This window comes from Dioscorea cayenensis, unplaced genomic scaffold (genome assembly GCF_009730915.1).
Source record: "Dioscorea cayenensis subsp. rotundata cultivar TDr96_F1 unplaced genomic scaffold, TDr96_F1_v2_PseudoChromosome.rev07_lg8_w22 25.fasta BLBR01000368.1, whole genome shotgun sequence".
NCBI lineage: Eukaryota > Viridiplantae > Streptophyta > Magnoliopsida > Dioscoreales > Dioscoreaceae > Dioscorea > Dioscorea cayenensis.
Genome location: NW_024086759.1, coordinates 23,332 through 44,366, shown reverse-complemented (window position 1 = coordinate 44,366; position 21,035 = coordinate 23,332). Strand labels below are relative to the sequence as shown.

The 21,035-nt window shown below is 38.5% G+C and overlaps 3 protein-coding genes across 4 annotated transcripts; all 3 read left to right on the top strand.

Moving 5' to 3' along the window:
• The first annotated feature begins 2,480 nt into the window (after positions 1-2,480).
• LOC120254149 (receptor-like protein 7) lies at positions 2,481-8,046 on the top strand. The gene is made up of 2 exons (XM_039262286.1): positions 2,481-5,753; positions 7,752-8,046. The coding sequence occupies exon 1, from the start codon at positions 2,510-2,512 to the stop codon at positions 5,189-5,191; it is 2,682 nt and encodes an 893-aa protein (XP_039118220.1). The 5' UTR covers positions 2,481-2,509; the 3' UTR covers positions 5,192-5,753; positions 7,752-8,046.
• Positions 8,047-8,311: 265 nt separating this feature from the next.
• On the top strand, positions 8,312-13,072 carry LOC120254148 (receptor-like protein 43). 2 transcript variants are annotated; one of them, XR_005534539.1, is made up of 2 exons: positions 8,312-11,682; positions 13,021-13,072. XR_005534539.1 is itself a non-coding variant. In XM_039262285.1 (1 exon), exon 1 carries the CDS (start codon positions 8,443-8,445, stop codon positions 11,611-11,613), a length of 3,171 nt encoding a protein of 1,056 aa, XP_039118219.1. In that variant the 5' UTR covers positions 8,312-8,442; the 3' UTR covers positions 11,614-11,849. The 2 variants fall into 2 exon arrangements, 1 of the variants encoding a protein (XP_039118219.1); XM_039262285.1 differs by lacking the exon at positions 13,021-13,072 and having other exon boundaries at positions 8,312-11,849.
• A 4,614-nt stretch (positions 13,073-17,686) lies between these two features.
• LOC120254151 (receptor-like protein 33) lies at positions 17,687-20,818 on the top strand. The gene has a single exon (XM_039262289.1). It carries the CDS (start codon positions 17,687-17,689, stop codon positions 20,816-20,818), a length of 3,132 nt encoding a protein of 1,043 aa, XP_039118223.1.
• The last annotated feature ends 217 nt before the right edge of the window (positions 20,819-21,035 follow it).

Below are 21,035 nucleotides of genomic sequence, written 5' to 3'. Positions count from 1 at the left end.
TTCCATAGTTTGATCGAAGTGCAACGGTGCCTACTCCCCCATCGGGAGTATTTTTTTCCATCTCCCAATCGTATGGACTGGTTTGGAGTAGCTTCAATACATTTGAACAACCTTTCCTCGCTCGACATATGATTCGAGCACCACTGTCGATTAGCTGTGTTCCACCATCTTCGTGAGACTTCATCGCAAGCCATGAATGCAACTCCTTCTTCTTCTTCCTTTCCTTTTGTTTCTTCGGTTACATTTGCTTCTTTGTTCCGGAACCAACATTGAGCTTTGACATGTCCATACTTTTTACAGATAAAGCACTGGACATTCTTATGTTGTTTGCTAGCTTCTGTTGAGTGCCCACCATCATAGCTCCTCCCACGGCCTCGCCCTCTTCCTCCGGGTTGCCGCGACCTCGACCTCTACCTCCTCGATGACTATGTTCTCCAAACGGAGTGCTCTTGACATGCAAGGCTTTGTCTTCGTCTTGCTCACCGTCAAGATTAAGTATTGACTCATGACTTCTCAATGCACCACTAAGTACATCAATAGTTAGAGTATTCGTGTCTTTAGCGACTATTAATGAGTGAACTACCTGTGAGAATCTTGGTGAGAGACTTCTTAGGATTTTGGCTACTACAGCTCTTTTTGTGGACACTCCTCCCCCATCATCCTCGATCCGATGGACCACATCCAAGACTCGGCTAATCGAAGTCTTGCACGTTCTCTCCACGCTTCATTCTTGCTGCGTCGAATTCTCGGTGAAGAGAATGTAGCTCAACGGTGAGAGTGCTCGGATCCCCTTGGAACTCAGTCTTAATGATGTCCCAAGCTTCTTTGGCAGTCTTGGCCTCTGAGATTCTGATGAGCACTCTTGGATCAAGAGCTTGCTGGATGAGGAATAGTGCTTTTGCATCCTTTTTCATGCTCTCATTGAGTCGAGCCCCGTCACCTTCTCCACTGAAGCCCTTCTCAACGAGACTCCACAAATCTTTCGATCGAAACATCGTCTTCATCATCAAACTCCATAGGTTATAGTTCTCTCCTTTAAAGAATGGCACGTTGGCTTCTCTTGAGGATGAAGAGGAGCGGCCATCTCCAAAATCTCTGATACCACTGTAGGAAGCTAAGTTAGGCAGTTGTATATTTGGTGAAATCTAGTTGCACTCTTGTCACAGAGACTCTCACGTATATTGGAAGAAGAATGATAGATAATGAAGCTTCTTCTATTAAGCTTAATCTTAGCATTGACTACATGACTGAATATAAAGACACTAAAAGTAACAACTTTTGCCACTAGGCAAAGATACAAAAAGTACAAGGAAATAAAAGGAAACAACAGAGAATTAAAAGAGATGTCGGCTAACATCCAATCTAAGTTCAGCTTTTACTTTTCTCTATCCAATCAGCCGCTGGCCTCCCATGCACGTACATAGTGTAGCTGACTCTAAAGGTAGCAGAGAGTTTAGAGCAACAACACCAACAAAAATAACATGGTGATGCATTTTTATTGATTGGCTTATATTTCCTGAATGTGAACACAAGCATTCAATCTTCCAAGGTTTTAATAACTTGCATAAACTCTTGGCAGACCAGCACAATTTTTCATTGTTTAAAAGATACAAATACAATGACTTGTGTAATTATTTTATATAGATTCCTGTTCTCAAATGGTTTATCTCTTCATCAGCACACACTGAACTCTCTTGGATTATTAGGAGACATGTAGCTAAATAAGATATACAAGGATATCAGTTATTGAACTAAAGGGAGAAATTCCATCACAAAAGGACTCAAGAAACAAAATAAATAAATTCATGTAGCTTTCCACTGTTTTAATGGTTTGCGAAATTTCTTTATGCCAATCCCTGCATGTCATTAGTTTTAATGCTCTCCCCATTGACTTGGGTCTTTGCAGAATGCTATTATATGACTCGTTGACATCATCAACTCATCAATGACAGTGAAGCTTAGTAGTAGACTCATGTGGATTTCCCTCTAGAGACCGTGTCATGGACGGTGAATTAGGATGCTCCACTTGAGTTGATTCAACTTGAAGTGAATGGTAAGTTAGAAGGATCCACATAAGTTGATTAGCTTGATACAATAATCAATTAGAAAATGGATTCGTCAACGCATTTCATTGGTTGGCTTTCTAGTGCATGCCATAAGTCATCATCACACTCTGAATTCTATTGGAAGACTTGGGCTAATTAAGGACCCGGGGAATGCTCCTAATTGATTTCCAAGTAGAAACAACAGACTTGGTTTTTCTCATAAATAATGTGCACTTTACTAGTCATCATTTTTTCCTTTTTTATCATTAAATCCATTACCGATCTTTTTGACTCTTGACTTGAGAGATGTATGCACTGCATGGTATCCGTATGCTATGCTGTGCGACGCCAATGTATATAAAATTATAAAAATGCTTGATGATATTATATAAGTTTCAGAATCAGTCTCACAACTCAACTTATTCATCTAAATGTCTCTCTGTGTTACGACGACCACCACCACCATGATGAGTTCACATCACCAGAGTGGCTCCTCCATTCCATTCCGCTTCTTCTTCATCATACTAGTGCTATTCTCCTTTTCAAGCTTCTCCTCATCAGCTAATGCACTACTCATGACCTCCCATTCACAACAATGCCTGGATCTCCTCAACCTTAAAAAAGGTTTCGATTTATCTAATGCACTAACTTCACTCTCTGATTGGCTCGCTGGTACGGACTGCTGCAGGTGGGAAGGAGTTAGCTGCGATGAAGCATCCAGTCTTGTTGTCTCTCTTGACCTCAGCGAGAGGTATATCGGAGGCAACATCATGCCTTCCCTTTTCAACCTCACCTCCCTCCAAACACTCAATCTCTCCTCCAATTGGTTCAACCAGCTAAGTGATGTCCTGCTTTCTGATTTGGAAAAACTGGCTAATCTCACACATCTCAATCTTTCTCATTCCGGACTGCTGGGAGGCCAAGTCCCCATCAGCATCTCTCACCTCACAAAACTCATATCTTTGGACCTCTCTTCATATATGGATTACAGGTATGCTCTAAAGCTGGAGAAGCCTGATCTTGGTACCCTCATCAAAGACCTTTCTAATTTAAAAGAGCTCTATTTGGATAGAGTCAACATCTCTTCTAGCAGAACGGAGTGGTGTCAAGCCGTCTCTTACTCTGTTCCTGGACTTCAACTTCTCAGCTTACAAGGCTCTTTACTCTCAGGACCGATTGACAGCTCACTGTCCAAGCTTCAAAACTTATCAATACTTCATCTTGATTATAACGATCTTTCGTCCCAAGTGCCGGACTTCTTTGCAAAATTTTCTTCTTTGACTGTGCTTAGTCTCAATGAGTGTGGACTTCAAGGGGTGTTTCCGACTGGTGTGTTTGAACTCTTGAACTTGATGACACTTGATCTTTCATTTAATGAGATGCTAGAAGGGGTTTTCCCAGAATTCCCATTAAATAGCTCTTTGGAGACATTGACTATTTCCCATACCAATTTCTCTGGGAGTTTGCCAAATTCTTTGGGAAACTTGGAATCCTTGATATCCTTGGATCTTCGTCATTGTAATTTCTCAGGGTCAATACCTTGGTCGATTGGGAATCTCAGTGAATTGGTTTATTTAGATCTCTCCCATAATCATCTCTCCGAGCACTTACCACCAATGCTTGCTGGTTCAAAAATTTCAACCATTGATCTTTCTTCTAATTACTTTGTTGGGCAGATCCCAAGCACTCTCGGTCATGCACATCACCTTATATCACTTCATCTTGAAGACAACTTATTGACTGGATCTATCCCCATGTCTTTGTTCACACTCCCAAAATTAGAGAAGTTGTATCTAGTTGACAACAAGCTCTCTGGTCAACTGCAAGAATTCACAAATGCATCTTCAACATTGCAATATGTTGCTCTGTGGGGCAATAATCTCCATGGGAAGCTCCCCAAATCACTTGTTAATCTCTTTGCTCTCATCTCACTTGATTTAAGTTCAAACAGCTTTGATGGTTCGATGGTGGGATTAGAGTTGTTTGGCCACCTTCAAAATCTCACATACTTGGATCTTTCAGGCATTGACTTGTCAATCTCTGACCGAATTGCTGGTTCTTCTCTTCTATTTCCATCTCTCGATACCTTGATATTGCAATCTTGCAATCTGACGGCTATCCCATCTTTCTTGAAGCATAAGGAGAATATGAAACTCCTAGACCTTTCAAACAATAGAATTCATGGGATTATACCCAAGTGGATATGGACCAGTGTAAGCTACCGCGGGTCTATGAATTTATCTTGCAACTTATTTACTGATATTGAGAGGCCTCTTCCTGATCCTCTAACGATGACGAGCATTAACAGCCTTGATCTACATTATAATATGCTTCAAGGACAAATTCCCCTTCTCCAGGCACAATTTTTGGATTATTCAAACAACTATTTCACTGGTTCCATTCCGGTTAATATATCTGCTTACCTGGGTGACACTTCTTTTTTTTCTTTGGCCAACAACAATCTCACTGGAGAAATCCCCACATCCATTTGTGATACAAATCTTAGAGTCCTTGATCTTTCAAACAATAGCTTGAGTGGTTCAATCCACAAATGTTTGTTAGAGAGCCTTTCTAATTTGCAGGTACTTAACCTTAGAAGGAATCAATTTCGAGGAATCATTCCTCGAAACATCAACTTAAGTTGCTCGTTGGTAATAATCAATTTTTATGGAAACCAGTTGGAGGGAGAAATACCAAAATTTTTAGCCAAATGTGAACAGCTTCAGTTTCTAGATCTCGGAAGCAATAAATTAGCAGACTCTTTTCCATATTGGTTAGGAAACCTTCCCGCATTGAAAGTCCTTGTTCTCAGGGAAAATAGATTTTATGGATACTTCAAATGTCCTCCTGGAGCGTCTGTAGGCAATCACACTTTTGAAGTTCTACAAATCTTAGACATTTCGTCTAACAACTTCACTGGCAATCTACCATTGGATTGCTTCACAAGAATGAAGGCTATGATGATTCATCGAGAAGGGGATGGAACAATTGGATTCTCATATGTGGACGTCAATGGAAGGCCGTGTCGGCGAATCTTATTTTGTTATCGAGGCGGCGCTTATAATGCATCACCACAACCACAATATTATAATCCAGCATCAACATATTATGAGGGACCTAGTTACAGTAGTTGCAAAGGGGTATAAGAGGGACCTACCAAAGATTCCAGCAACGACTTCATACATTGATGTCTCCAACAACAGATTAGAAGGCACTTTACCTGAAGTGATTGGGGACCTTAAGTCACTTAATTTCTTGAACATGTCACTAAATGCTTTCAAGGGCCATATTCCACAAGTTCTTGGAAATTTAAGGGGTCTAGAGTCATTGGATCTCTCAGGAAATCAACTCTCCGGTGAGATTCCAAAACTCTCTAACCTCCCTGACATTCTTGTCCTTCCTGAATCTGTCAAATAACAACTTAGTAGGAAGGATACCACAAGGAAATCAGTTCAACACGTTTCCCAATGCTTCATTTGAAGGAAATCCAGGACTTTGTGGCTTCCCGTTATCAAGACAATGTGTTAATTCAACAAGCATGGAGCCTTCTACAGGTCTCAACAATGCATCTCATGAACTCGACATGGAAGAGATCTGGATCTGGATGTTCAGAGGGTTAGGGTTCGGAGTGGGATTTGCGTTGGCCATTTTCCATCAATTGTTGTTTACCAAACTCAAAATATGGTACAAGAGGAGGTTCATGAACAGGTAAAAACTCAATCCCATTTTTATTTTTATTTTAATTTTCCAACTAGCAAATAACGTGTTTTTCTTAAATTGCCTGTTGTTGTAGTACTGTACTTTGGTTTATGTCTATTGCACCACTGTAAAAATTACTTTTGCTTTGTAATGTAATAAGATGTGTCATAAGATATCCATGCTAATGAGATTTGTTCTGTCCGTCCCATCTGGAACTAAATTAACTGCCAATTCAGTTGTACCAAGTTACCAACTAAATTATCAGGGCTTGAATTATAACTTGACATTGATTTTGCAAACAACTATACATCAAACACTTGTTGAATTATTATATCATCCTTCACGATATAATTGACAGAGTCACAAGGCATGTTTTGTTCATATCTGAAGACATTAAAATGCAGCTGAATTGATGATTGATCAACTTTCTCATTCATTTTCTAAATGAGAATATTACTGAAACTACATTAACACTTTCACAGAGAATGAGAAGTAATATGTAATGGATCAACTCAGATCCACACTCAAATCAGCTGAAGTTCTTTGTCTGAATGAAGATTTCAATGGATTTCAGTAGGAAAATGAACAACAGTTCAGCAATCAACCAGATCAAATACACCTCAGAGATTTAAGAGAGTTTTCACAACCAGGAACAAATAAGTTCCAAGCGCATCGGCTTATTCACAAATCTATAGCCATAAGCAGTAGGAAAATACACTAAATCAGAATGAAAACATCTCCAAGTTTATGATCTCATTTTAAGGAAAATAACAGTAATAAATTCAGAACGCAAATCAGAGAAGAATAGAACTCTATCAGGAAAATACACTAAACCAGAATAAAAACATCTCAGTACTCTATCATGTCTCACTTCGAAGAGAAATGAAACATGGACATCAGGGATGATCCCAACGTTTAAGAGCATGACTAGAGGCATAACTTCTGATTATGAAGTCGTTAGAAACCTTTTTTTTTTTTCTCCGCCTTACTGGAGTAATGCTTTCCTAGAAACTGGTAGCAATTAATTCATGTAGGTTGAATCTTGAAATAGAAAGAAATGCAAACAACCCAAGAAAGGTATTTCTATATGATAGGTATCAAGATGATCCCAGCTTTTAAGAGTAGGACTACAAAGGCTTTGACAATCTCAAACAAACATTTATCACATCTGTGAGGAATGGGAATGCAATCAAGTTCCAACAATGCTCCAAAACTTTGATATGACCATGACTTATATAAAATGATCATATCCTTCCACTTGGCTGCTGGAAAGGGTCTACACAGGTTTCAGACAGTAAGAATCATTCAAAGCTATTGGACTCCAAAAAATTGTAGAGTAATATAATAGCATTCGTTAAACATAGACCTTGTCCTCCCACAAAAGAAAAGCTATGTTTTGAAAATCCTAGTTTTAAGTGGTTAACACACAATAATAGATTTCTTAGATAGCATTTATCTTGTATTGCCCTGTTGGCATCACCCTTCCTTCAATAATGTGAAGTTCTTTGGTGAGATAAGTATCATGAGTTACAAAACAAGAAAATGGATGCCATAAGTTTTTGTCAAAGCTTGAGAAAATAACATGGTGATGCATTTTTATTGATTGGCTTATATTTCCTGAATGTGAACACAAGCATTCAGTCTTCCAAGGTTCTAATAATTTGCACAAACTCTTGGCAGACCAGCACAATTTTTCATTGTTTAAATGATTTGAATAAAATGACTTGTATAATTACTTTATATAGATTCCTGTTCTCAAATGGTTATTCTCTTCATCAGCACACATTGAACTCTCTTGGATTAGTAGGAGAGATGAAGCTAAATAAGATATATAAGTATATCAATTATTAAACTAAAGGGAGAAATTCCATCAAAAAAGACGTAAGCAACAAAAATAAATAAATGCAAGTAGCTTTCCATTGTTTTAATGGTTTGCAAAATTTCTTTATGGCAACCCTCGCATGTCATTAGTTTTAATGCTCTTCCCATTGACTTGTGTCTTTGCAGAATGCTATTATATGACTCTTTGACATCATCAGCTCATCAATGAGAGTGAAGCTTAGTAGTAAACTCATGTGAATTTCCCTCTAGAGGCCGTGTCATGGACGGTGAATTAGGATGCTCCACTTGAGTTGATTCAACTTGAAGTGAATGGTAAGTTAGAAGGATCCCCATAAGTTGATTAGCTTGATACAATAGTCAATTAGAAAATGGATTCGTCAACGCATTTCATTGGTTGGCTTTCTAGTGCATGTCATAAGTCATCATCACACTCTGAACTCTATTGGAAGACTTGGGCTAATTAAGGACCCGGGGAATGCTCCCAATTGATGTCCAAGTGAAAAAAACAGTAAGTCGTTATTTATTCCTTCCTAATGGATCTTTCACTTATGACTCGTGAAGGAGAATGCGTGCTAAACACGAATGCTGGTCTGTTCGACTCTTAAGTTGAGTGATGTATACTGTACACATGGTATGTTTGCTGTGCGCCTATGTCTATATATATATACTTGATGATATTATAAGTCTCACTGTCACGGCGACCACTGCCACCATGAAGAGTTCAGAACACCGGGGTGGCTCCTCCTCCACCTCCTTCCTCTTTTCCATTCCATCCTGCTGCTTCTTCTTCTTCTTCTTCATTATACTAGTGCTATTCTCCTTGTCAAGCTCCTCCTCATCAGTTAATGCACTACTCATGACCTCCCATTCACAACAATGCCTGGACCTCCTTAACCTCAAGAAAGGTTTCGACTTATCTGATGCACTAACTTCACTCTCTCACTGGTTGCCTGGCACAGACTGCTGCGGGTGGGAAGGAGTCAGCTGCGACGAAGCATCCGGTCTTGTTGTCTCTCTCGACCTCAGTGAGAGGTATATGGGAGGCAACATCATGCCCTCCCTTTTCAACCTCACCTCCCTCCAAACACTCAATCTTGCCTACAATGATTTCAACCAGCTGAGTGCTGTCCTGCTTTCGGATTTGGAAAAAATGGCTAATCTCACACATCTCAACCTTTCTTATTCCGGAATATTTGGCCAAGTCCCCATGGGCATCTCTCGCCTCACAAAACTCATATCTTTGGACCTCTCCTCTGACATATATCCTTTTAAACTGGAGAAGCCTGATCTTGGTACTCTCATCAGAAACCTTTCTAATCTAAAAGAGCTCTATTTGGATTATGTCAATGTTTCTTCTAGCAGGACGGAGTGGTGCCAAGCCATCTCTCACTCCGCTCCTGGACTTGAAGCTCTCAGTTTGATTCATTGTTCACTCTCAGGGCCAATTGACAGTTCTTTCTCCAAGCTCCGGAATTTATCAATACTTCGTCTCAATAGTAACAATCTTTTGTCCCAAGTGCCTGATTTCTTTGCAAATTTTTCCTCTTTAACTGAGCTTAGTCTCAGTTCGTGTAGGCTCAAAGGTTTGTTTCCAAGAAGTATGTTTGAACTCTTGAACTTGAAGACACTTGATCTTTCATTTAATCCGATGCTAGCAGGATTTCTCCCAGAATTCTTATTAAATAGCTCTTTAGAGGCATTGACTATTTCTAATACGAACTTCTCTGGGAGTTTGCCAAATTCTTTAAGAAACTTGAAGTCTTTGACATCTTTGTATCTTGATGGTTGTAATTTCTCAGGGCCAATACCTTTGTCAATTTGGAATCTCAGTCAATTGACTGATTTAGACCTCTCCTATAATCACTTCTCTGGGGAATTACCACCAATGCCTGCTAGTTCAAAGATTTCAACCCTTCTTCTTTCTTATAATAATTTCACTGGATTGATCTCCAATACTTTTGACTCTGCACAGCAGCTTGTGTCACTTCATCTAGATGGCAACTCACTCACTGGATCTATCCCGGTGTCCTTGTTCACACTTCCAATATTGGAGGAGTTGATTCTATCTAATAACAACCTCTCTGGTCAACTGCAAGAGTTCACAAACGCCTCTTCTACATTACAATTTGTTGATCTAGGGGGCAATAATCTCCAAGGGAAGCTCCCAAAATCACTTGTCCATCTCTCTGCTCTCGTGTCACTTTATTTAAGTTCAAACAACTTTGATGACTCTGTACTAGAATTAGAGTTGTTTGGTCACCTTCCAAGTCTCGAATCTTTGGATCTTTCAGGCATTAACTTGTTGATCTCTAACCAAATTGCAGACTCTTCTCGTCTATTTCCATCTCTCAATGGGTTGAACTTGAAATCTTGCAACCTGACAGCCATCCCGTCTTTCTTGAAGCATAAAAAAAATATGAACTACCTATACCTTTCAAACAACAGAATTAATGGGAGTATACCCAAGTGGATATGGGGCATTGGGAGTTTCAGCTGGACTATGGATTTATCTTTCAACTCATTCACAGATATTGAGATGCCTTTCTTGATGCATTCAAGTAATGTTTATTCTCTAGACCTTTCAAGCAACAGAATTGGTGGCACCCTACCAAGTTGGATCTGGAGCTCTACTCTTTATTACCTGAATTTATCATGTAATTCATTGACAGGCGTTGAGAGGTCCTTTTCCATTCCTCCCACTAATGTTGTTTATATTGATCTCCACTCTAACTTGCTTCAAGGACCAATTCCACTCCCTCCACCAACCAGTGTCATTGTGGACTACTCAAACAACCTCTTCACTTCTTCCATCCCTTTTAACATATCATACTACCTGAACAAAACTAGATTCTTCTCATTGTCAAATAATAGTCTCACAGGAGAAGTCCCCTCATCAATTTGTAGTGCAACAAAACTCTATCTTTTTGATATCTCTCACAACAATTTGAGTGGTTTGATACCAGCTTGCCTATTGGAAAGCCTTGTTGATTTGAGAGTGTTGAATGCTCGGGAGAACAGTTTTCAAGGAAACATACCTCAAAAGGTCAGCTCAAGATGTGCTCTACAAACAATCAATCTCCATGGAAACAAGTTGGAAGGGTTGGTACCTAGCTCATGGGCCAACTGTGCTGAGCTAGAAGTCCTAGACCTTGGTAGGAATAAGTTGGGAGACTCTTTCCCATATTGGTCGATGAATCTTCCTGCATTGAAAGTCCTGGTTCTCAAAGAAAACAGATTCTTTGGACATCTGACTGGAATTTGTGAAGGCAATCACTTCATGATGCTTCAAATCTTTGACATCTCTTCAAACCGTTACACTGGTAGCTTCTCATCGGACTGCTTTAAGAGCATGAAGGCAATGATGGTGCATCAGGGACCGACGGAGACAATTGGATACACGAATGATAGTTTGGTGACATCAAGTTATCGAGACATCGTTACGGTCAATTTGAAAGGGCTTGAGATCGAACTAGTAAAGATCTTGACTACCTTCACTTCCATTGATTTGTCAAATAACCGATTTGTGGGAAATATTCCTCAAGTTCTTGGTGATCTTAAGTCCCTCCATGCTTTGAACATGTCACTCAATGCTTTCACTGGTGAAATTCCACAGGCGCTTGGAGATATGATTGAGCTGGAGGCATTAGACCTCTCGGGAAACCAATTATCAGGAGTGATTCCGAGTTCTCTGACCTCCCTGTATTTCTTGGCTTTCTTGAATCTGTCAAACAACAATTTGGTGGGCAGAATACCACAAAGCAACCAGTTCTCCACATTCTTGAATTCATCATTTGAAGGGAATCCAGGTCTGTGTGGGAACCCATTATCAAGGGATTGCATTAATTCAACTAGCGTGGAGCCATCATCAAATTCTACGAATGCACCCACAGAGTTTGATGTGGACAAGATTTGGTTCTGGATGTTCACAGGATTGGGTTATGGAGTTGGATTTGCATCGGTCATTATCTATCAATTGTTCTTTCCCAAGTGGAAAATGTGGTACAAGAGGAGGTTCATGAACAGATAAAGACCTGCATTTCTAAAACAAGAGGGCATTCCTTCTTCTGCAATCAAAGAAACTATTTCAAAGGCCAAGGTATGCCTTCATCTCCGGTTACCATACTCTTAATTAGTATGTATTCAATCAGATATTTGTTGAATAGCATGTGTGCAATATTGTCATTTCCTCCTTGTCTTGCTGGTCCTCCGGCAACTCCAATTGTAATATGAGTTTTCTGCCAAGAGATCATCACTTTGTGTTTTCCTCTGTTTCCTGTCTACAACCATGTTTATTGCCAACTTGATTCAGTTACTAATGAATGCATGATGGCCATGTGTTTGGCTTCTTTATACTTCAACAACATCAAAGTTGTTTTTTTTTGTACAGGTCTCTGTTATCTGAACATATTTATAGAGATGAATGATAAACATATACATATCACAGTTAATATTTATTCTATATGAAAGCTTTCTTGTTTGCAGAAGAGTATTTACTATATTTCAAAAATATCAATTGTTAGGATTTTTGGAATACTTATATATATAATACCGTTCATTGATTTAAGAATGTATTACCACACATTCGTGTACGAAGTAACAAAGAGAGATGAACATAACCTCTGTCAATTGAGTTGTGACTCACTGATATTTAAACATATAACAAAATAGAAATCAGAACTCAACATAAACTTCCATTAGCCAAAATTTTGAGGTTGAGTTTGTATCTGTTTGTTGCTCTATGAATGAGTTGAACAAGGAAGAGGTCCAATGAGTCCAGTTCTACATGGAAAAATAATAGTCATTGGACCCTCTCAGGAAAACAACATGGAATTTCAAGTCCCCCATGAACCCCACCAATAACAACTACAGACTACTATACTCTGGAATCTGAATGTAGATAAAATTTTGAACATTGGAATGTGATTTCAAGAAGGAAGAAACAGCTGAGAAGAAACAAATTAGTGATAGACAACCACATTTATCTTTCAATGCAGTGGAGAAAAAGAATAGGGAAGAGATGAACACAAGATGAACACAAGATTATCTCAATTTTCAATAATAAGTATTGAATTATAACTTGAAATTGATTCTATAAACAGATATTACATTATATTATCCCTCATCAGTGTGGTCACCAGGAACATGGTACAAAAGATGATATAATAATACAACAACCTGTCGAATTATTATATAATCCTTCCCTGGAGTCATGTTCTGTTCATTTCATTGGCTAAATGAATATAATGAAACTTCATTAACGCTTCTATGGACAATGAGAAGTAATAACTCAAGTACTTTAAGCACCTCTAGAATTAATTTATCGAGTACAATCATCTCAAGGAACTTCTCTACAACAAAGAGCACCATTTTTGTTGCACCATCTTCTAAGAATTATCATATTACATTTCTCTAACTGCAATGGTGAGGTCTGCAGGCACAGACATGGTTATTCTAGGCCCAAAGTGCAAGTACAGACATGGCAGCAGAACCAAACACCAGAGCGATGTAAAGAAGCTTTCTCGGTCGGGGACTTGAAGACATTGTTTTATTATGGAAGAAATTTACAGCAATGAGATCCACCAAGGCCATATCTACAAGGACTCCAACAGAGAGAGAACCCAGAAGCCCTTCCAATAATAGGGCATTTGGACTGCTGTCATCGTAGCCAGTCAAACGGAAGATCATCATCCCTAGGACTATCCCCTTATGTTTGGTCACCGAGAACATGTAAGTAGAGGGTCAACATTCGCTCTCGTACTTTGACAGTATACCTTGCATTGGCAAGTATAGAGGCATAAATTTTGCTACTACACCTGCCGTTTTTTTCATTTATGTCTATTATACCTCTGATAATTGAACAAAGAGTTCTATGCCAAGAGATCATTAGTTTCTGTCTTTTTCTGTATTTGTCTGCAAACATGTTAACTGGCAACTCAAGTTAGCATGTTCTTTTTCTCCATGACACCAACCATGTTTTCTATTTATAATTTTGTATTGATATATCTGTTACCTGAAACCATTCATAGAGGTTGGTGATTAGTATATACACATATCAATGCTGACATTTATCCACAATATGATAGTATTCTTGATTACAGAGGAGTTTTTTTTAGTATTTGGAGAATATAAATTGCTAGGATTTTTCTGTATTTATTGGATTGCAGATGCACTTCCACCATATATATGTGTAGTTAGTAACTGGGAAAGCAGATATTATCAGCTTACTGACTGGCAACAAATGCATGGAACTTTCAGGAAAATTGAACATCAGAGATGATCCCTGCTTTTAAGAGCATGACTAGAGGTATAACTTCTGATTCTGAAGTCGTTAGAAACTTCTGTTTTTCTCTTTATGTAAAGCCATAAGTAACAGGAGTGATACTTTCCCAGAAACTGGTAGCAATTGACTCATGTAGGTTGAACATTGAAATAGAAAGAAATGCAAGCAACACAAGAAAGGTATTTCTATTTGATATATATCAAGATGATCCCAACTTTTAAGAGTAGGACTGGAAAGTCTTTTGCCAATCTCAAACAAACATTTTAGCACATCTCTGAATAATTGGGAATGCAATCAAGTTCTAACAACGCTCTAGATCTTTGTATGACCATAATTTATACAACATGCTCATATCCTTCCACTTGGCTGCTGCCTGCTGGAAACGGTTTATGCAGGTTTCAGACAGTAAAAATTGGTCAAAGCCATTAGACTCTAAACAAAAATAGAGTGATACAATTCTTGAAATCACATTTCTGTACATTGCTTCAGTTATAGCTCACTCTTTCAAGTTCATGTGAAGTTCTCACTCAATTCGTAAACAGGAGGTGAGGAATTGTTTTTTTATTTTTATTTTTGATAGTGAGCAAAACAAGCTAGCATTCATTTCTTAAGAACATGTAGCTAGTATTCTACTTCTTGATTTACGTCTACCATTCCATGGTGGAAGTCACTTAGATATCTATGCTAATTAAACTTAGCTTTTTATCGTCACAACACAAACATTAGTGAGAGATGGATGTGAATTCAAGTAGGGTGAGATAAAAAAAATCAAGACGCAAGGTTTGCATTATAAAATTGTAAAATTGATTTTTTTCAAACAAACATGTCTCATTTCATTGTTTAGCTTCAGTTTGAGATAAGTCCTTCTATTTTTTTTTGATTGATGGAGGCGTAAGAAGTAATATGTCCAAAATCATTTGAAGGGTTTTGCCCAGAAAGGTGTGAGCATTTACTTGGCTAGCTTGGGATAACAAAATTCTTACCCTTGATAATCCGCAAAGTCGAAAATGTAATAAACTCCCTACTCATACTTGCTATGCTTCACTATACATTGAAACTACGGAGCATCTTTTTATTCATCGCCCTTTGCAGCTCAAATTTGGGAACACTTTAGGTAGATTTTTGCTCTAATCGACCTCCCGTCATCCCTAATTGACTTGTTGGGTCGATGGCGGAGCAAGCTCAGTGGGGACAACAAGATAACCCCGATACCTTATCTAGGCCTTTTAATTTTGAATATTTGGCTCGGCTGTAATAGGAGAATTTTTTTATGATTGTTTTATTAATTGTTTATCTCACGTGATCATTAAAGTTTCTCATATGTTTTTAAATTGGGTTTCTGCAGCTCCCGAGCAGAAAAGACAAAGGCTGGAAGAGTCTTCTCCCATACGCCAAGAGGAGTCTGAGTTTCTTGAGTCCTCGAGGGAAGAGATCACAGTCCCCTAATGTTCTTGGGGTTTGCTTCGAGTGTTCTTTTTCCCTGGAGTTGTTCCTTCTTTTTGTTCCTTACACCCTCAGCTGGACTTTGTTTGTGCTTGACTTTGTCTGCATTTTTTCGTCACGACTACTTGTCTGTAGTCTTCATTGGTTTGTCTTTTCAGGTGCTCACTCTTTCGATTTTTAATAAATCGTAGTTTATTCACTTTATCAAAAAGTTCATCCAATATTTAACCCTTTAAAAGAAAAGACTTCTCTGGTGCATTTTATTAATGTGCATAATTCTTCTTAATGTGAACATTAGTTTAGTTTACAAAGATTTTGGTCTGTTGCAAGGTCTTCTTTGAATCCAGACTCTTAAAACAAGTTTCAAAATTTCTTGGCAAATGAATCTTTATGAGGCTTGGTAATCCTTGACATGGACCCTTGTTGACCTTTAAATTCTCTAGATAATTTTTTAGTTTTACAAATTTATCTTTTTAGTCTTTTACTTTAAAATTTAACTTTTAAAATGCGTTTGGATGGGGGTTTTGATTATCCAGGAATAGAAATGAGCACCTATCTCAAGAGAAGCACATGTTTGGGGAAGGTAAAGAATGTAAATGGATGCCCTGGTCAAAGCAATAGATGGCTAATCTCCATTACCCCAAATTTGGGAGTAATGGATGGGAATTAAAGGGAAAAGACATTAATGCCCTTCTCCCATAATATTTAATTACAACATATTTAACATATATATTTAATTCTAATTTTTAAAATAAATAATAATAATAATACGAACTATTTAACGTACATATTTAATTATAATTATTAAAATGGAAAATAATATCTAAATATTTATAATAGTTATTTGTAGTAAGTAATTTAAATCATAATAAAAATAAATTATTTAATTAATATAAGATAATAATAAAAATATATAATATTCAAAATATTATTCATTTGCACTAAGGGCAAAATGGTAATTTTACAACATTTTTTTTTTCCTATTTCCAATGAAATTTTCTACCAACCAAACACAATTTTCATTCCCATTACCATCCATTACCATTACCATTTTTTTCATTCCCATTCCTATTTCCGCGATCCAAACGGCCCATTAGTCTATTTATTATTTTTAAGTGGGCCATATTAGTCTTATTTTAAGATTAGGGTTTAGGGTTTATAAAAACTAACATGGCTCTCATTTAAAAATAGTAGCATGAATAAAAGTTACAATTTAAAGTAAGGAACTAAAATGATAAATTTGAAAAGATAGAGAAACTATTTATATATATATATATATATATATATATATATATATATATATTACTATGAGCATGGGTCTAGGGGCTACAATTGAACCAAAGCTGCTCGCAGAAGCTCACTTGAAATGCTCGACTCGACAAAAAGCTCATTCAATAATTAACTTTTAAACTTGAATAGTTAATCAAGTCGTGCTCGAGCCACACACTGCTTGGCTCGTTACGACTCGCGAGCCTCCTAATGAGGTTGCTAAACAAGCTTGTTCAGAACTCCCGCAACTAGCTTACTCACAAATCTACCAAATGAGTTTGCTCACAGAGCTTATTCTACAAATATGCTAAATGAGTTTGCTCACGAATTTGTTCACAATTTTTTTCTTGGTAACTTGTTCCTAAGTTATTTTTTTGCTTGTATCTGAAATATTATAGCAAAATATATTTTTAAAATTCATTTTGGTTTGTATTGGATAAATTTATTAATGTTATGTATTTGAGAGCTCGATCTCAAACTTTCTAGGTTTAATGAGCTTGAACTCGAGCCGAGCTTAAGATTCATTGACCTTTTTGAGCTAGAACTTGAGCTTGAGCCGAGCGCATTAACGAGTCAAGCTCGAGTTAGGCTCGTGTACATTATAAATGAATTGTTTTTCGACCTGAGCTCGAGGTTAAAAATTTAGGTTCAAATCGAGCTCGAGCTTGCAGTTAATTCTGTCGAGTCAAACTCGAACACTTCAAAGCTCGGCTAGATTGCAGCCCTACATGGGTAGTTAAGAATGTAAGAACTTGCACAATCCTTGGAACACAGAGCCGCGTGCATAATTTTCAGTGAGGTAAGTGATGGGGCCCACTCATTTTTTGGTGATGGGATCACTTACAAAATTTCTACCATCACTCACACTCCTGGGCTAGAAACGTGTTTTCATTTGCGAATTGAATTTGTAACACGTGAAAAAGCGTTTTTGTGAGAACTCAAAAATATCAGTTTATTTCTTGTTGACTTGCAATGCCTTAAACACATGGACGGCAAGCAACAAGAGAAGTCAATGTTTTGAAGACTCTGAACTCTTTGTACCTTTTTCTTATTATAAATAGTATCATTCACCACAAAATCATTGCTTCGGAGCCTAATAAGTACCTCAATGAGTACCGGCCACCGTAACCCCATCACCTTCTTCCTCCTTTTCATTGCTTTCCTCTTGAGGTTCAGGTCCTTTTCCAGTAAAATAACTTCCCATTCCCAATGTATCGATCTTCTCGAGCTCAAGAAAGGCTTTTTATTCTCGTATGCAACCACTTCACTCCCGTCCTGGCTCACCGGCACAGACTGCTGCACCTGGGAAGGCCTCACCTGCGAAGAATCTTCCGGTCTGGTCGTTTTTCTCGACCTCAGCGAGCGAAATATCTCTGGCAAGATCACGCCATTCCTCTTTAACATCACCTCGCTTCAAAGACTCAACCTTGCCCACAATTCGTTCGACGAAAGTCCTCTACTTGAAATCAGAAACCTTGGCAATCTCACTCATCTTAACCTCTCTAATTCCGGGGTCATAGACCACCGAGTACCCATGGACATCTCTCTCCTCAGAAAGCTGGTATCTTTGGACTTCTCTTGGTCAGGATGGAACACAGAATCACCTCCATTGGAGCTCCGGGAGCTCATTGGAGGTTTCTCAAACTTGATTGAACTCTACTTGGATGGTGTCAATGTCTCTGCAAATGGGACAGAGTGGTGTAGTGTCATCTCTGAATCTGTTCCAAAGCTTGAAGCTCTCAGCTTGGTGGGCTGTTCACTCACAGGACCAATTGACAGTTCCTTGTCCAAGCTCCGGAATCTCTCTCTACTTCGTCTTGATGACAATGATTTGTCTTCTGAGGTACCTGAATTCTTTGAAGATTTCTACTCTTTGAATGTGCTTACTCTCTTCAACTGCAAACTTCAGGGATTTTTCCCGAAAAGTGTGTTTCAACTCAAGAACTTGAAGTATATTGATATATCACACAATGATGAGCTTTCAGGTTATTTGCCGGACTTCCTGAAAGATAGCACTCTGGAGAGCTTGATAATTTCATCCACGAATTTCTCTGGTAGTTTACCGGATTCTTTAGGAAATTTGGAGTCATTGATAGATTTGGATCTTAGTGGTTGTCATTTCTCAGGATCAATACCTTGGTCATTCCGGAATCTAAGCCAGTTGGTCTATTTGGATCTCTCTTATAATAACCTCACAGGGGAGATACCAGTGGTTCTCGGTGGAATATGGATTTCTGAAATTTTGCTCTCAAATAATAATCTGACTGGGTCCGTCCCTGAATCTTTCAGCCAGCTCAACCATCTTGTTACTCTTGATTTACAGGAGAACTTTCTCTCTGGATCGATCCCGGCATCTTTGTTCACTCTTCCGGCATTGCAAGAGTTACAGCTAAGTAAGAACGAGTTCTCTGGGCAGCTGGAAGAGTTCTCAAATGCCTCTTCTGTGTTACAAGTTGTTGATTTGGGCAACAATAATCTCCTAGGGGAGATCCCAAAATCAATGTTTGATCTCTTGGGTCTCCAGTCTCTTGTGTTGTCCTCAAACAACTTCACTGGCACAATTGAACTGGACTTATTTCGCAACCTCCGGAATCTCAAATCCTTAGATCTATCAAGCAACAACTTGTCAGTGTCAGACGGAACTGGTGATTCTTCTCTTCTCTTTCCTTCCCTTGCACAGTTGAATTTGCAATCTTGCAATCTAGTCACTATTCCAGCTTTTCTGAAGCATAAAAACAACATGGAATGCCTAAACCTTTCAAATAACAGAATTGGCGGCACCATACCTGAATGGATTTGGAGCATTGGGGACATCTGCTACTTGAATTTATCCCGCAACTTATTTACATTTGTTGAGGGACCTCCACCTTATGTCACAATGAGTGCGGGTTTCATTTTGGATCTCCACTCTAACTTGCTTGGCGGACCAATTCCCCTTCCCCCGCCAAATAGCTTCATTGTGGACTACTCAAACAATCACTTTGCGTCTTTCATCCCTTCCAACATATCATACTACATAAAAAACACCATATTCTTCTCATTGTCAAACAATAGGCTCACAGGAGAAGTCCCCTCATCAATTTGTCAAGCAACAAATCTCAGAATCCTTGATCTTTCCTACAACAATTTGAATGGTTCAATACCAGCTTGCCTCATGGAGAGTCTTACTGAACTTCTAGTTCTTAGAGCTCGAGGTAACCAATTTCAAGGGCCCATTCCTCAACAAATCAGTTCAAGGTGTGCTCTGCAAAAGATCAATCTCCACGGGAACAAGTTGGAAGGGGAAGTTCCTCGATCATTGGCCAATTGTGACAAGCTAGAGTTTCTGGACCTTGGCAGCAATAATCTTGTAGATTCTTTCCCATATTGGTTGGGCAACCTTCCTGAACTGAAAGTTCTTGTACTAAGGGAAAATGGATTCTACGGACCTTACGGAAATACTAGGGGCAATTGTGAAGGCAATCATACATTCGCAATGGTGCACATCTTAGACATCTCTTCTAATAACTTCAGTGGCACCCTCTCATCTGACTGCTTCAAGAATATGAAGGCAATGATGAGTCATCAGGGGATAACAAATGCATTTAGAGGAGGATTGACCGCCAATTTTTCATTTGTTGTTTTCTCATCCATAAGTGGTTATCATAGCTTGTTTGATTCAAGTGATTATTGGGACTTGGTTACAGTGGCTTTGAAAGGTGTTAAGAGGGACCTAGTAAACACTATGACAATCTTCACAGCTATTGACCTGTCGAACAACCAATTTGAAGGGCCTCTGCCTGAAGCTATCGGGAACCTTAAGGCACTCATTTCGCTGAACATGTCAGGTAATGATTTCAATGGCCGAATTCCATCCGTGTTTGAGAATTTGACGGAGATGCAGTCATTGGACCTTTCAGGAAACCAGCTCTCTGGACAGATTCCTAACTCTCTGACCTTCCTCACCTTTCTGTCTTTCTTGAATCTCTCGAATAATAACTTAGTTGGAAAAATACCATATGGCAACCAGTTCTCCACATTTTCGAGTAATTCATTTGAAGGGAATCCAGGACTGTGCGGGAGCCAATTATCAAGGCAATGTGTTAATTCTAGTGTGGAGCCTTCTTCAAATTTCAACAATGCATACCCTGGGCTCGACATTGATGTGATATGGATTTGGATGTTCACAGGGTTGGGGTTCATAGTGGGATTTGCATCTGTTATTGGATTTCAATTGCTTTTTCCCAAGTGGAATATATGATACAAACTGTTCAACCGGCTCATGAATATATAATTGCCTTGCAAGTATAACATACACTTGTGCATGTATTTGTGTTTTCTTTATTTTGTTTGAATTTGTTTTATTCTTTATACAAGAATATGGTTTACCTGCGATAAAATCACTGTAGTATCTGTTATATGAATTTTATTTTATTTATTTTATGAAAAAAGTGGATAAACCCACGATATATTAAGAT

What these genes read in the sequence shown, in the direction of transcription:
- LOC120254149 (XM_039262286.1), top strand. Translation starts at nt 2,510, where the DNA reads ATGATGAGTTCACATCACCAGAGTGGCTCCTCCATTCCATTCCGCTTC.
- LOC120254148 (XM_039262285.1), top strand. Translation starts at nt 8,443, where the DNA reads ATGACCTCCCATTCACAACAATGCCTGGACCTCCTTAACCTCAAGAAA.
- LOC120254151 (XM_039262289.1), top strand. Translation starts at nt 17,687, where the DNA reads ATGAGTACCGGCCACCGTAACCCCATCACCTTCTTCCTCCTTTTCATT.